The sequence below is a fragment of the Atractosteus spatula genome, chromosome 8 (assembly GCF_055471065.1).
Source record: "Atractosteus spatula isolate fAtrSpa1 chromosome 8, fAtrSpa1.hap1, whole genome shotgun sequence".
Classification (NCBI taxonomy): domain Eukaryota; kingdom Metazoa; phylum Chordata; class Actinopteri; order Semionotiformes; family Lepisosteidae; genus Atractosteus; species Atractosteus spatula.
Genome location: NC_142713.1, coordinates 19876526 through 19890173, shown reverse-complemented (window position 1 = coordinate 19890173; position 13648 = coordinate 19876526). Strand labels below are relative to the sequence as shown.

Genomic DNA, 13648 nt, shown 5'->3' with positions numbered 1-13648 from the left:
GACAACAATAGAATTTGACAAGGATACCGACACACAATTCGGTAACACACATTTTCTTGCTAATATGTTAAGATTTAGTTGCACAACTAATCTTCTAGACACAGTGGATCTTTCTGATAGAAAAATATTTATTTGCACAATACAAGTCAATAATTAAAACAATCATGGGTAATAATTAGGTCAATGAACTTGAATACTGCTAAGACTCTGGTTAGTCTTTCTCTACAACTATTAGCTTTAATTCAAATGAAAAACTGATATCAACAAAACACAGACACACCTCTGGGGTAGTGTATTGATGCATTTTATTTCTTTACAACTTCAGATTCAAAATGGGATATTTTTGTCACAGTTTTATTAGCATTTTGTTTATATGAACCTGTTTTTTTTTCTTGGTTCTGAGTGCAATAATTAATATTTTAACTAAGAAAATGTGCAATTGGTCTTTCTGTTATCAGAAAGTATCAAATGTCTTCATAAGAGCTTTATTACAAGGAATGTAAACTTTACCAAAAATAATAAAAATGCCATTGCAAAACTATGGAAAAGTTTGGAATGTATACTTATCTTTTATATACACTTATAAAAACTTCATCCTTTAGTAATAATGGCTTTTTTTCAGAGCTCAAGAGCTCATACAGCTTGTTGGCAGTTTTAACAAAAAAAAAAATATGTCTCGAAGAAATAATACTGATTAAATTCCTCCTGAAACGCAGCATTCCAAATCTGCCAATGTGGATTACATTAGTTTACAAAAGTTGTTGTAAAATTACTAAAAGCTGAAGTAATGATTTGAAAAGTATTTTAATTGCTAATGCAATTATGTAGATTCCCAACAGATATTTTGTAACTTCAGAATGTACCAATTAAAAAGTCTTGACTGTTTAAGATCACGTGCTTGCCTCAGTATACTCTTGCCAGGCTAGTTTTGCAACATGCCTGAGAAGTATGATGAAAATGTCCTTTCTATCCCTCTGTACAGTACACAGTGACACTCTTAAAGACTCAATATAAATGATCTTTAAATATATATTCACAATTAATCCATTCTTTTACGATTACATTATATAATACTACTGCTTCTTGTACAGAGATTACATTCTTTGTGCTTTTGTAAGGTACAAGATCTCCACGTAGAACAGCTCCTTGTTATGTCAGTACAATGTCTATAAGGCATTTTGTTGTCTCTCATTTCCCCACATCATGGAAGTATAAATTGGCACATATGCAAAGCATTACTATTGAAAATAAGACATAATAAATCAGATTTCGGAATTTAGGTTCCAGGTCTCCTTGGCGATACCAGAAAATCTGTGGGAGACAAGAAATTCTTTTTTAGCACATCAACAATTTCACTTGGTTTAAGGCTTGTGCCATTAGTGTTAGCTTAGCATACAAGAGAGCATTAGCCATTTTTTCACCCTTTGAGAATATAGATTTATTTTTTGTATAGGTTGTACTGTGATGAGGGTGTTTTGGTCAGCTTTCCAACAATTCACCAATAAAAATACTGAATTTGGGGTACTGAAATACCAGAAGGTTATTCATTAATTCAACAGGCTAATGTACAGGGTTGTACATTAATTGTCTACACATTTAGAACAGTTTCCTGGCATGACATTACATTGAAGGCCATTGTATAACAGCATCCTACTCTGAGCTAGAAACAAATTCCATATTAAAGCCATTTCTCTGCATTTTTTCATTATCTGTGTAATACAGTATATACAAACATTAAATTCTTTTCTAAAATGCGATTCAGCATACTAAACTGTAGCATCATTTTGAAAACAGCTAAACCTACTGCTTTAACGCCTTGTTATAAACAATGCCTACACTGATCTAAATCACTGATCTTAAAATTGTGGCAGAAACCCATCCTTGTTTTTTTTTTCCCAAATTCATTCTGTTTTAAAAACAAATGCCCCGCTAACAGCTGCATCATTAATTAAGTACCACATACACTGTGTGTATGGTAGTACACAGGAATTATGAAGACAGGGTTGAGAAACTGAAACTCCAAAAGGATTGAGATTGATGGATTGAGGAGGTCACACATACATAAATACTAGGTTATGTGGTTATTCCCCACAATCATACTTACAAGTACTATAACTGAGGCGCAACTCATAATGATACAAATGGCGAAGAAGACATTCACAGGTTTTGGAGGTAAATGAGGGAAGACAAAAGCACTAATAATTGTAACCTGCATAGAGAAATACAAGAAAGATAATAAATCCTTTTGCTTTCAGTTAGAAGTCATAAAACTAAAACCTGCAAGAAAAGGTTGGGAAAACCTGTAAAAATGTCAGTTCTACATTTAAATGTATCCAACATATTTACCACAAAAATGGTTTATCCAATTTCTAGCAAGAAAGCTAAATGATCTGAAACATTTTTTTTCTTTTAAACACAGTAAATACTGTTACACCATAAAGGAATATTTAAATGGTTATCAATGTCAAATGGAAATTTTATTACTTACTATAACTAGTAAAGATGTGAGGCCACCAACTATTAAGTTGATGATTCGATCCTGAAAAAAAAGAAAGAAAAAAATGCAATATGGAGCACAAGTTTCCAAAAACATTTGCTTATGCTGAGCTTCTACTGAATTGGGGGTACTGAAATAGCAGAAGCCACCTATCAATCATCATTGTGTTCACTTTTGGAGTGACCAAGTAGTGACCTCCAACACATAGGTTTTGGGCAAGAGTTATTAAGTAGTATTATGTAGAATAGATTCAAGAGAACAGTGTCTGAAAACAGACCAAACCGATTTTCTTTCTTTTGTGTATGGTTTGAAACGTAGTGTAGAAGGAAACATCAGAAATTGTTGTTTTGTAGCTACTGTTATTTAACGATGCACATTTTCAAACAATCAATTCCCAATCATAATAGGTTCTTTGCTCCTCATCTTTTTATAGATGATAATAGACACTCAGAAATTCAGTTTCATTGCTATTTTCAAATGTATTCGGGGCAAAGCAATCAATACAACTGTTGGAATATTTACTGCTTTTACTATACTGCCACATCAATGGTGTCCACTATTTCCCTCTAAGGCTCATTAATTTTTAATCCACCCTTGTATACAGTAGAAACTCTTTGTCAACTCAATCATTGGCATTGTAATTGCATTCATTGTGGTTCAAATTCAATGTTCTCTAATGCATTTGACTAGAAACAAGTAGTTTCATTTCACATGCAATCAAAATAAATATAAAAATATTTTACCCTGGCAGATGTTTCTCCAAATAAGGGTCTGTTGTCCAGTCCACTGGTTCCATATGTTCTGGTTGTATAATCATCCATGGCTTATAGCTGTGCAATTCCTATACAAGAGACCTTCTCTTCTTAATCTCTCAACAAACACACTCCTACACAAGTGTGCCTACAGTACATTTTCACTGGAAACATTGGTTCACGTAAACAAGCTTCCTTGTGAGCAGAGAGTAAGCCGTCTTTGTTCTTCAAGCTGGTGAGGTTCTTAAAGTTTGCACATCACTCCCATGGATGGACTTTCTGTGGGCAATTTTAGGAAAAGGTATTAGAAAAATAAGGATTCACTAATGAAATAAAGTTAAAGGCTAATTTTAGACAGTTAACGCCAAAAAGCAACAAAAAGACAGCCATCTTCTAATCGCTTCATCTACATGACCGTCACAGGGGAGCTGGATTCTATCCTGAAAAGCAACAGGAGCTAGACAGGGCACACCCTGTACAGGACACCAGTCCATTGTAGGCCAGACAGACACAGACACACACACACTCACACCAGGGCCAGTTTGACCAAAAACCAATTAACCAACTACCGGTAGGTCTTTGGACTGTGGGAGGAAACTGGAGGACCCACAATTAACCCACACAAACCCAAGGAGAACATACAAATTCCATGCAGATAGCACCCGTGGTCCGGAATTGAACCCAGAGCTGAAAAGTGGCAATGCTAACCATTGTATCACCATGCCACCCCACGACAAAAGACAATCACAAGCAATTCAAGTATTGCTTGAAATGTTAGTTTGCCACAATTGGAAGAGAACATTACACTGAAGTCAAGTTACCTATTTCAGTCAAGTCAGTGCCCACATTTGAGCGACTATTTAAGTCTACCTCAATTAGGTGAAAATGAGATGTTCCATTCCCTGTGTTTAATGCGTACAAATTCAAAACCTGTTTTTAACTCTTTTAAATTGACTCCAAATTAATGAGTTTCCTTTTGTTTTTCATCCAGGGCCCTGCATGTTTTTATTTCTTGGGACTAAAGTTCTAATAGTAGTGTGAGAACGTCTAACTTTTTATACTGCATTAAATGAACTGTGAAGCAAATGACTGAGCTGAAAGAGAAACAAAAGCTCAAACATTTGTCATATTTTAATTTCTCATGGTCATCACTTTTATGATGGTACCACCTATGGAAAATATGCTATAACTATACATGTACATACTGTTTGTATCGTGCAACCCAGACCTAAATGACAGATGTCATCAATTAAGCCAGAGTGGAGAAAGGGAAAATCTGACTCAATTACAATAACAGTTCTACTGTAGAAATAAGTAATATAGGCTACCTGTTTTAGAAATACAAGCACAGGGTATCTTTTAACAGTTTTCATGTTCACATCAATCACCAGATGTATTTTCTTAAGCTTATGGGCTGAATAATTACATGGGAAATTACAGTATCTAGTCCATAGTCAAGTTTTTCTTGACATCTTTTTCTGAGACTCTGCCTCTCACATCCCTTCTCTCTGTTTTTACCGTACATTCTTATATGTATATGCAATCATGTAAACAACAGCCACTATATTATACTTGTAAAGAACAGATTATAAACTAATGTGAGTTCAATTTCTCAGCGTACCTCCAAATCCCTCCTACAAATAAAGGATAACAGCTGGAAGAAATGAGATTATGTTTAACAATTACAAAAAAAACAATCAAGCTCTTGAAGAATACTATACTCCAAGGGAACAAGAATACATAGTTCTGGAGATATGATTTAACCACTGTGGTTTTCATTGCTACAGTAGATCAATCACGTGCTGCTAAGGATAATTTTATTTACTACTATAAAATAAAACATTTTTCTAAATCCTACATACCCTATATGAAGTTGCCTGTTATATGGCTATGCCACTTCCTCTCAAAATGCAAAACACCTGCATTCTGGGGTCACATGAGCTGCATATGGCTTCCTTCTTACAAGGACTGGAAAAAAAGTGTTCCACTGTGTTGTTTCAGCAAAAAAAAAAAGCACACTGCACAAAACAGAACAAGTACTACATTAAAGACATTAGGCCAGAGGCTACATCACAACTAAACCTTGTGACAGTAACTAAAAACTTCAAATATGCAAAACAAGATGTGGGTTAGCCAACCAAATTTTATTTAAAGAAAAAGGCACATTTTTTTAAAACAAAGAAACCTATTTTCTTACAACTGCTGACACTGTTTTGTGCCAATTTTAAAACAATGCATACAAACTGCTTTCTATTTTGATTTTTGTTTTGATTTAACTATAAAGATTGTATCAAATGGATGACAATACAGATTAAACTTCTGCATACCAAGCAACAAGCATATCTTGACTAACAACCTGGCAGCTGTCTGACCTGTACAGCAAGATATTTTAACATTAGTGAACACCTGCTTACTGTGCACAACATCTGAAAAGCAAATGGTAAAATTAAAATGTTTTTTATTCTTAAATAAAGACTGGTACGTAAAACTGTGCAATAAAACTTTATGTTTTATTTAAATATAATATTAAGAGGGGAACAAATGCAATTATGTAAGACTATTTTTAAAACGTAACCATCTAACTGCTCAGGAATAGTAACTAATTACAGAAGTTACCCTATACGTTAAATCAGAGCTGGAATACTACAGTATAATCGCTGAATATTTGCTGTTGGCACTCAATGCAGACGACTATATACAAAAGAATGAGAATTTCCACCCAAATAAGGGTGGAAATGTTACACAAATGAAACGTACACAATTGGCATATTGGTGTGGCCATCTACACTGCTGGCTTTGATTCTGGGCCGAGATCCACTCTGGGTGGAGTTTGTATTGTCTCTCTCTGTTCACATGGGATTTCTACCATCCACATTCCAAAACCATGCTGGTTAGATTAATTTGTGTCTCCAGTTTGCCTTTGTGTGTGTGTGCCTCGTAATGAAGTGGCATCCTGTCACTGGTTGGGACTAGATGCCCATGCTTACATGCGAGGCTCCTGCTGGCCATAACCCTCTTTAAAATGAAGCCACTATAAACAATATATATATATAAAATGTACACTATATTTTAAACTGCCCCGTTGAAAATGTTAAAAGATACAGAGTACAGTGCAGAAAAGTGGAAGACCAACAAAGAACAACCCCTTCATCAATTCAAAAGAAACCCACAAAGAAAATGTAAGGATTCAAAGGAAAAAGATTCTGGAATTAGTGTATTAAAACTAAGTGAAATATTACTTAATGAACAATTCTGTGGTTGAAGACTTTGTTAAAAACCACCAATAAAAGATAATGCCTTCAAGCAAGCAGTCTTAACAGCTATAGTAAACCACAAGCTGCACAATAAATTCTATGATCTGATTAAATCAAAACAGAGCTTTTTATGTTGACCGTCCCACAATATACTGTATTTGGATGAGGCTGAATTCCTTATTGTCAATCAGAGATGTGGGTCCATAATGATTGCTTTAAAGTGCAAAGCAAAAGGAAAATGCATGCTTTTACTAATGGTCAGCTAGTAAATGCAGACAATTGCATATAAAAATAAAGATCTGAGAAAAAGCAAAAAAAAATCTAGATTTCCCAATCCCTGGGCTTGATCTGATCAGGATGCTTCCACCAAATCTAAAGAAATTAAGCACCACCCTTAAGTCTTAATGAAACCGAAGGATGTATTGTGAACAAAAACACCTCCAAAACGCTGTGTGTTCATTAAAAATTGCTACGATCAATAACAAATTCACCCAGAAAGGTGAGGCATATGGAAGTGCCAAGAAAAAGAAAATGTGGCCTTAGTTTTCTTTACTGGAACATAGTTCATATATGCAATGGTGTATTAAAAAACCTTTGCATTTACATTAAAGATCATTTTTGAGGTCTACATCTGTTTTTGTTGAAGGCTTTTCAATTGCCAATTTGTGGAGTGCGAAAACAGTGTACCAGGACTGTACATGAAGGAAGTATTCAGTTTTTACTACTGCACCCTTGGCATTGATATAATAACTTGTTTCAGTGTGGACTACGTTGTGATCATGACCCCTTTACAATTAGGATTATGTTGTCCTGGCTACAAGAGGATAAATGGTAACACCAGTGCACGCTGTTAGATATTTATAATGCTAATCGGGCTTCTTAGTCCCTTACATTCATCGCCAGTCGTAGGCACAACAAATGAAATAAACAATAAATCATAACGGTAATTAATGATAAAACACGTAATGATTTTACCTTGTTTTTTTTTTTCTGTCGGGTACATCTCTTCAATTTGAAGGCCTTGTTTGAAATCTGGAAGTAATGAGCATTACTCAACTACCCAGCAATTCAGCCACTTAAAACTCCTGATACACAAATGAGACGCTAGTCAGAACTGTAACACTGTGGCTTGTGGATCGCTGTGTTTTCGCACGTCCATTAGCTACTGTATATCTTTATTCATAGAAAAATCACAAACTCTACTTTAGAAATATACAATACATTTTTATACAACAGTAGTTTATAAATATAGGCTACTGACAAGAATCTACAGTACCTTGCAGTCCGTACACATGTACCTCAACAACACAGCCATGCAAAAATATCATGACTCAGTACTTTAAAAAAATATAGAGCAGGACACATGAAACTCATTGACAGACGCTGAGTAAAAAACGAGGCTTGATTAAAAAATAATCATTTCACAAGTACTCCATAAACTCCATTTCATTTAAACAATTTAAAACTACTTAGGCCGAGATAATCAACAAAATAGAACTCGTTAATGCATTTCAAAATGAAACATGACTTCAAAGACAATAAAACGGAGAAAAATACTTAGTACAGGTTTTGTGTTTGTCAGTGACATTTAACAGTAACGTGTGAGAAATGTAACCATAATAAAACAGCCTCGTCGAAGAAACTCTGCGAAGATCACATGCACAGCTTATGTCGTGAACTCTTTATTAAAAGATTTAAAAAAAAACACAATTTAAAAACACAGGTTATGTTGGTAACAAGTAACTCACCTGCCGGAAAGGAAAAAAAATCTTATTGTTTCTTCGCTCCAGCTGCCGCAACCACTCAACTTAACACTGAATCGGGTCAACGGGGAGATTAAAGGTAAGTGCTCTTAAAGGCGAGATGAGCGCTTTACAGAATTTATTCTTGGCGACAAAAAAAACTTAATAGGAATATGAATTGCAAAGTGAGAAAAGGGAGCTAATTTCTTCAAACAGAAGAAACGTATACATATAGAATGGCCTAATATTCTTGTACACGCATATACGCAGAAATAATATTTTAAGTACCTTTGGCATGGCATGTGTGAAACTTTCATTTCTTTTCCAATAGTTACGGGAAACCGAGCTTCCTGAATTCTTTTATTGATCTTCAGAAAATGAAATTAAGATTGTTTTCATAGATAAAAAAATAATGTTTTCTACTTCCATTTGGTTTAATAAAAAATACTTTAATGACACACCTGTTCAAATATAAGAAAATACTTTTCCAAGCGTATTTCTACACATAATGTTAAAAAATATATTAACGAACAGAAGAAGGTTATAAAAAGGCTTTGATATTTGCATATTAACCAATCAATAGTGCTCACTGATGTGATGTAAAGGAAAAGGATTCAATTGTAACAGTATAAGTTATTTGTACAGTACATTTATTATTGTTCCTTATTGAATTTAGAATGTATTGTATTTTAAGTAAAACTGAGAGACTGCACATGGACCATAAACAGGTTGCCCTCAGTTTAGCTCTTCAAAAACTCGGTACCTTAAACCACAATGTGTATAATACTGAATTAAAAGGTAAAAAATTTCCATGGAGAACTGACAAATAAGGGAACCAAAAATCGATGTACTGTACTATTAACCTACCTAAGTGCACAAATGTGTAATATGTTGAAAATTAGAGACGTTTAGAATCCACCTTTTACAATAATGTAGTTTACAGTTTCTTAAATTCATATAATGGACATTCAGCATAAGTATGTAGTATGGAAAGCTATCATTTCTTATTGGTAGTTCACTTTGATTTTTATTTTTACAGAAATGAGTAAACTGTAAGCAAAGAATTGTTGTCTGTTCTGAACATGCAAATGTTGCTTTTTTAAGCACCAGCCAGTCCCTTTAAACTTCCTCTCAGACCTGTAACTGAGTAATATGCTGAAACATTCATACATGCCTAACTTCAGACTAAATTCTGATGTATTTCAAATGTTACACCTTATCTTGATGATCTATGAAAAGTCATTGCATGTAACATGAGCTATATATGGAATTCATGGCTACTGTACGTCAGTGTTATGAATGCAATGACTGTTTATAGGAGCAAAGACAAACAGACAGCATATTCTTTCTGGAGGTCAAGTGACTTCAACATTTTGCATTTGCCTCTTTTCCTGTATGAATGAGAATTACAAGGTAAAAGTGCAAGTGGTGTTTTAAAACACCATTTACAATAGAAAGAAATCCACAGCACTACAGCAGCATATGTTATATTTGTATTCCAACAGTATTGTGTTTGAACTATTTTTATTAATTTAACCATTATAAATAATAAAGCTACATTTTGCAAGACAATACATTTACTGATTTCTGAATAACATTCAGTGTCAGCATTTATATTTTTTTCAGGAAGCTTCAACACTTTTGTCCTATATGAATATATTAAACATGTTAAATGATAAAATTTTAGTCTTATGTTTTATTATTATTTATTATTGAATTTAACACTCTACGTATTTCAACAAATTTCTTGTTTGGTTTTAGTACAGTATATCTAGTTTGTAAGAATGTAGGATTTCATATAATTGGATTTAATTTTCATATTTATGCAGTTGCTTCCAAAACTGTCCATATCTTTAAAAAACGTAATTCAATAATGAACACTGCGTTTGCTCAAATGAAAATACTTAGTAAGCATAGACTTTAACTTTATGCACTTCTTTGTCTTCACACTCTCGCTTTCTGTTGTAGTAGTAGAAGGTGTTATCTCGTCGCTGCAGTTTCTTCACAAACCCAGTTTCAGGCCATCGATCGATCTAGGAAGATCAAAGAACAAAAGTTGGATTTCATCCTAAAAGAGACCTCATTTGACCACAGGACCTATACAGTATGTTTGTTATTGGTCTCCCAGTCAATCAGACTTTCATCACCTCGGATGGCAAATAAGTTGACCAAGAGGCAACATATAAATAATGAAGTTTCCAGATCAGAGATATTTAGTAAGATCTTCAAAAGTAGCTCTACCCACAAAAAATGCATTTATGTGCATTCTTCAAAACAGCAAACTGCGGGGTCTCTCTCAAGAGCACTCTAACCTACTCCCTGTGTAATTCCACAAGCCCATGACATGGGTGAGTGGCACACTCATGCCACTCTCAAGGTAAAGTACATTGATTTGTCCTGATAAAACTATCCCAGAGGAACAAAAAAATACAAATGTAGTTCTTTTTCTAAACAGAGTTTGACAAGTCATGCAGTACAAGCAAATCTGCATTGCTCAATAGTCTGATGCCCACAGAATGAAGGATTATGAAACAATAATGTCCTTCCTTGAGTTGCTTCATATTGTTCTGCTCTCAGAAGACATTTTAAAACTCTGTAACAGCCGGAATTATAACAAAATCTAAGATAAGATGAAAGGAAATATCAATACATCTCAAATGCAACAAGTGAGGAATGTAATTCATAAAAAAAATCATTATATAATACTAGCAGCACAACAGTCATTGCATTATACATCTATTATACAAAACTTTTAGGGGCGAATAACAGAGCAAGTCCTCTAGCTTACTTTTCTCCTGTGACTAAAAAAGGACAATGGTGTCCTGAAAAAAAAGCACAATATGTGCAGCAATTTTCAAAGAGACCATTTTAATGTGCATATGCACCCAGTTTATCAGATGAGAAAATTCTCAGGAAGAAAGCAATATTCTTAGGTCTCTTTCCTAAATTACTCTTCTGTTGCTTTCATTATATATGTACATGCGTAGGTTAAATAAAGATTTTGCGTCACACTATTTTACTCGTTATGGCAAAGATTCTTTATAAAATACATTTGAATTAAAAAGGGAAGACAGGAGGAAGACTAGAGTAAAATTTAACCAAGACACAGAAACATAACACCCTAACTATTACATACAGTGCCTTGAAATCTTTAGTGACCAAGTAGTCAGAACAATATCTTAACATCTCCCCTGAAGGATAGCACACTATCCTGTGAAAACCATGCTATGAATAAGTTTGGAAATTTTGGCCCAAAGGGAACAGTGCCACTTACTGATCCACCAGTACAACCTACAGCAACAATCTGATATTCCTTAAAGACCTCAGTACTTACTGGCCTTCCTTACTTTTAAATCAGGGGAAATTTAAAATGAGTGTGGTCTCAAAATTCTAGTCAGAGATTAATTAAGAATGCCATTTATAGTTAAACACCCATTCCTTGATTTTTTAACATAATTTGTTCCTTGAGACCTGTTAAAAAATTGGACATTTGTAAATGAAAATCTTATTTCTTCGACATCTGACATTATTTATGTTTACCCTAACAGAGCCCAGAATGATTGTTAGGGTAAACATAAATAACGTCAGGTGATTTTCAAGGAATTGGAAAGATTTTTATAACATAATATAGTGAGAACATTATTGCCTGTTTATGATATTTAATTGCCAGCAGTACAATAGTTAAAAGCTAACTAGACAACACTGAGGAACTACAGTAACTGTGTTCTTATGCTATGAGGATGACGTCTTCTGTTTGGCTACAAAGGACCTGCCTTCGTTTTAATAAAAATCTCTTCACAACTGCACAATCAGATATGAAAATGCATGCTCAGTTACTGCGCCAATTCATAAACTGGGTGTTCTTAAATCAAGGGATGGGTGTACTGGCCTGAATTCCAATCCTGCAGATAGTACTGTACATTGCAAATTCTGGGTTTCTCTACTGCTTTGTGTTTGAACTACTGTAAGTGAAATTTAATGGTTTTTCATTATCTGCTTTTACCATAGCAAAATCACACAATTTTCTGCTATTTTTACTTTGCAAACGTAACTTGTACAAATTTAAAAACTTATGCAAACACTAGGTTCTTGCAGTAACAATTTCCACATTCTTGCTTTCATTTTTTTACAAATAATCCACCAAAATATGAACACACTCCTACTTAAAAGGAAACCAGTGTTAATTTGGCATTACGGTAAAAGTTAACTTGACTATTTGAACACATGCATTATGATTTCTTAGCAAGAACTAAGAATACAATTCCTCATTCTGATCCTTTATTCACATTTTAGTAAAGAATCTGACTGAGTTAAGTTCTAGTAAAATGTGAAATAAAACCCAACTGAATAACCAATAAGACATTCTTGACTCCTATCCTAGAATTATAGGCTTGCTTCAAAAGAATTAATTTCTTTACCAAATCAACTTGCTTGACTTGTTTGTATTCAAATTCGTCTCTGTATCCAGCCTGCTGAAATCTGTACAGATTTTCCACCTCATCAGTCCACTGCTTGGCCCGGCTCATAGATTTTGGTTTTGAGATGGCTCCCATTTCGGCTGCACAGGACATTTTGCTTACTGGTTCTGACGGCAATAACAAAATAATATTTTTAAAACGTATATCAGTCAGGTCAAGGTGTATATTCATATCAACACTATTAAAATCATCACTAAGGCAGTGGTCTTGAAAACTTCTAAAAGCGAAATAATCGTAAGCAAAAAGCTAAAGTGGAAAACACACATTGGATATTATCAAGAGCAAATTATTTGTCCACATTACTCGTAAAGTATAATGTTTCGTCACTGTTGGATTAAAACAGCCGTTACCTTTCACCAGAACAGACATGAAAATGTACTGCTTTATTCTTCCTATTATAAAAGTGTATTAGAACGAATTATTAATGTGAAATATTTTATCTGTAATTTCATAAACGGCGTATTCACAGAAAATCAAAGCGAGACTTTTGAAAAATTCAATCTACTAACATTTTTACATAAAAATCCCCGCTATATTTTAAACGATGCGACTTACTGCAGAAAGAGTCCTGACACGATTGCAGTTGCTCACTGGTATCCCGGCAACTATTGACGCTAAAATAAAACAAACCGGCATATTGGCTGGTTTACTAACAGTTTAACCAGAGTTGAATGCCCTTTACCGGCTTTCGTCACTTGATGGTCAACAGAAAATACATGCGGAGTTTAAGAAACATGCTAAGCATTGTAATTGATATTTTTCATGGATGTCTGATCATCATGTTATTTATGATTATAATCATTAAATATTTTAAAAAGCATGACACTTTCAAAGAGGACGTGTCAAGGGAATTTTATCATGACTTTGTCCTGAAAAAACAAGTCAAGTCTTCCAACGACAAAAAGAACTACATACCTCCAGACAC

At 34.2% G+C, this 13648-nt stretch overlaps 2 protein-coding genes across 3 annotated transcripts; both read right to left on the bottom strand.

Moving 5' to 3' along the window:
• Positions 1–110: 110 nt before the first annotated feature.
• Positions 111–8319, bottom strand: LOC148829274 (transmembrane protein 243). 2 transcript variants are annotated; one of them, XM_088922881.1, is made up of 6 exons: positions 8252–8312; positions 7479–7535; positions 3241–3528; positions 2489–2539; positions 2105–2209; positions 111–1311 (listed from the first exon to the last, which is right to left on the bottom strand). In XM_088922881.1, exons 3-6 carry the CDS (start codon positions 3316–3318, stop codon positions 1189–1191), a joined length of 357 nt encoding a protein of 118 aa, XP_088779007.1. In that variant the 5' UTR covers positions 3319–3528; positions 7479–7535; positions 8252–8312; the 3' UTR covers positions 111–1188. The 2 variants fall into 2 exon arrangements, with proteins under 2 accessions (XP_088779007.1, XP_088779006.1); XM_088922880.1 differs by lacking the exon at positions 7479–7535 and having other exon boundaries at positions 8252–8319.
• A 361-nt stretch (positions 8320–8680) lies between these two features.
• Positions 8681–13319, bottom strand: meig1 (meiosis/spermiogenesis associated 1). Its single transcript, XM_088923382.1, has 3 exons — positions 13279–13319; positions 12664–12830; positions 8681–10278 (listed from the first exon to the last, which is right to left on the bottom strand). Exons 2-3 carry the CDS (start codon positions 12814–12816, stop codon positions 10150–10152), a joined length of 282 nt encoding a protein of 93 aa, XP_088779508.1. The 5' UTR covers positions 12817–12830; positions 13279–13319; the 3' UTR covers positions 8681–10149.
• Between the last annotated feature and the right edge of the window lie 329 nt (positions 13320–13648).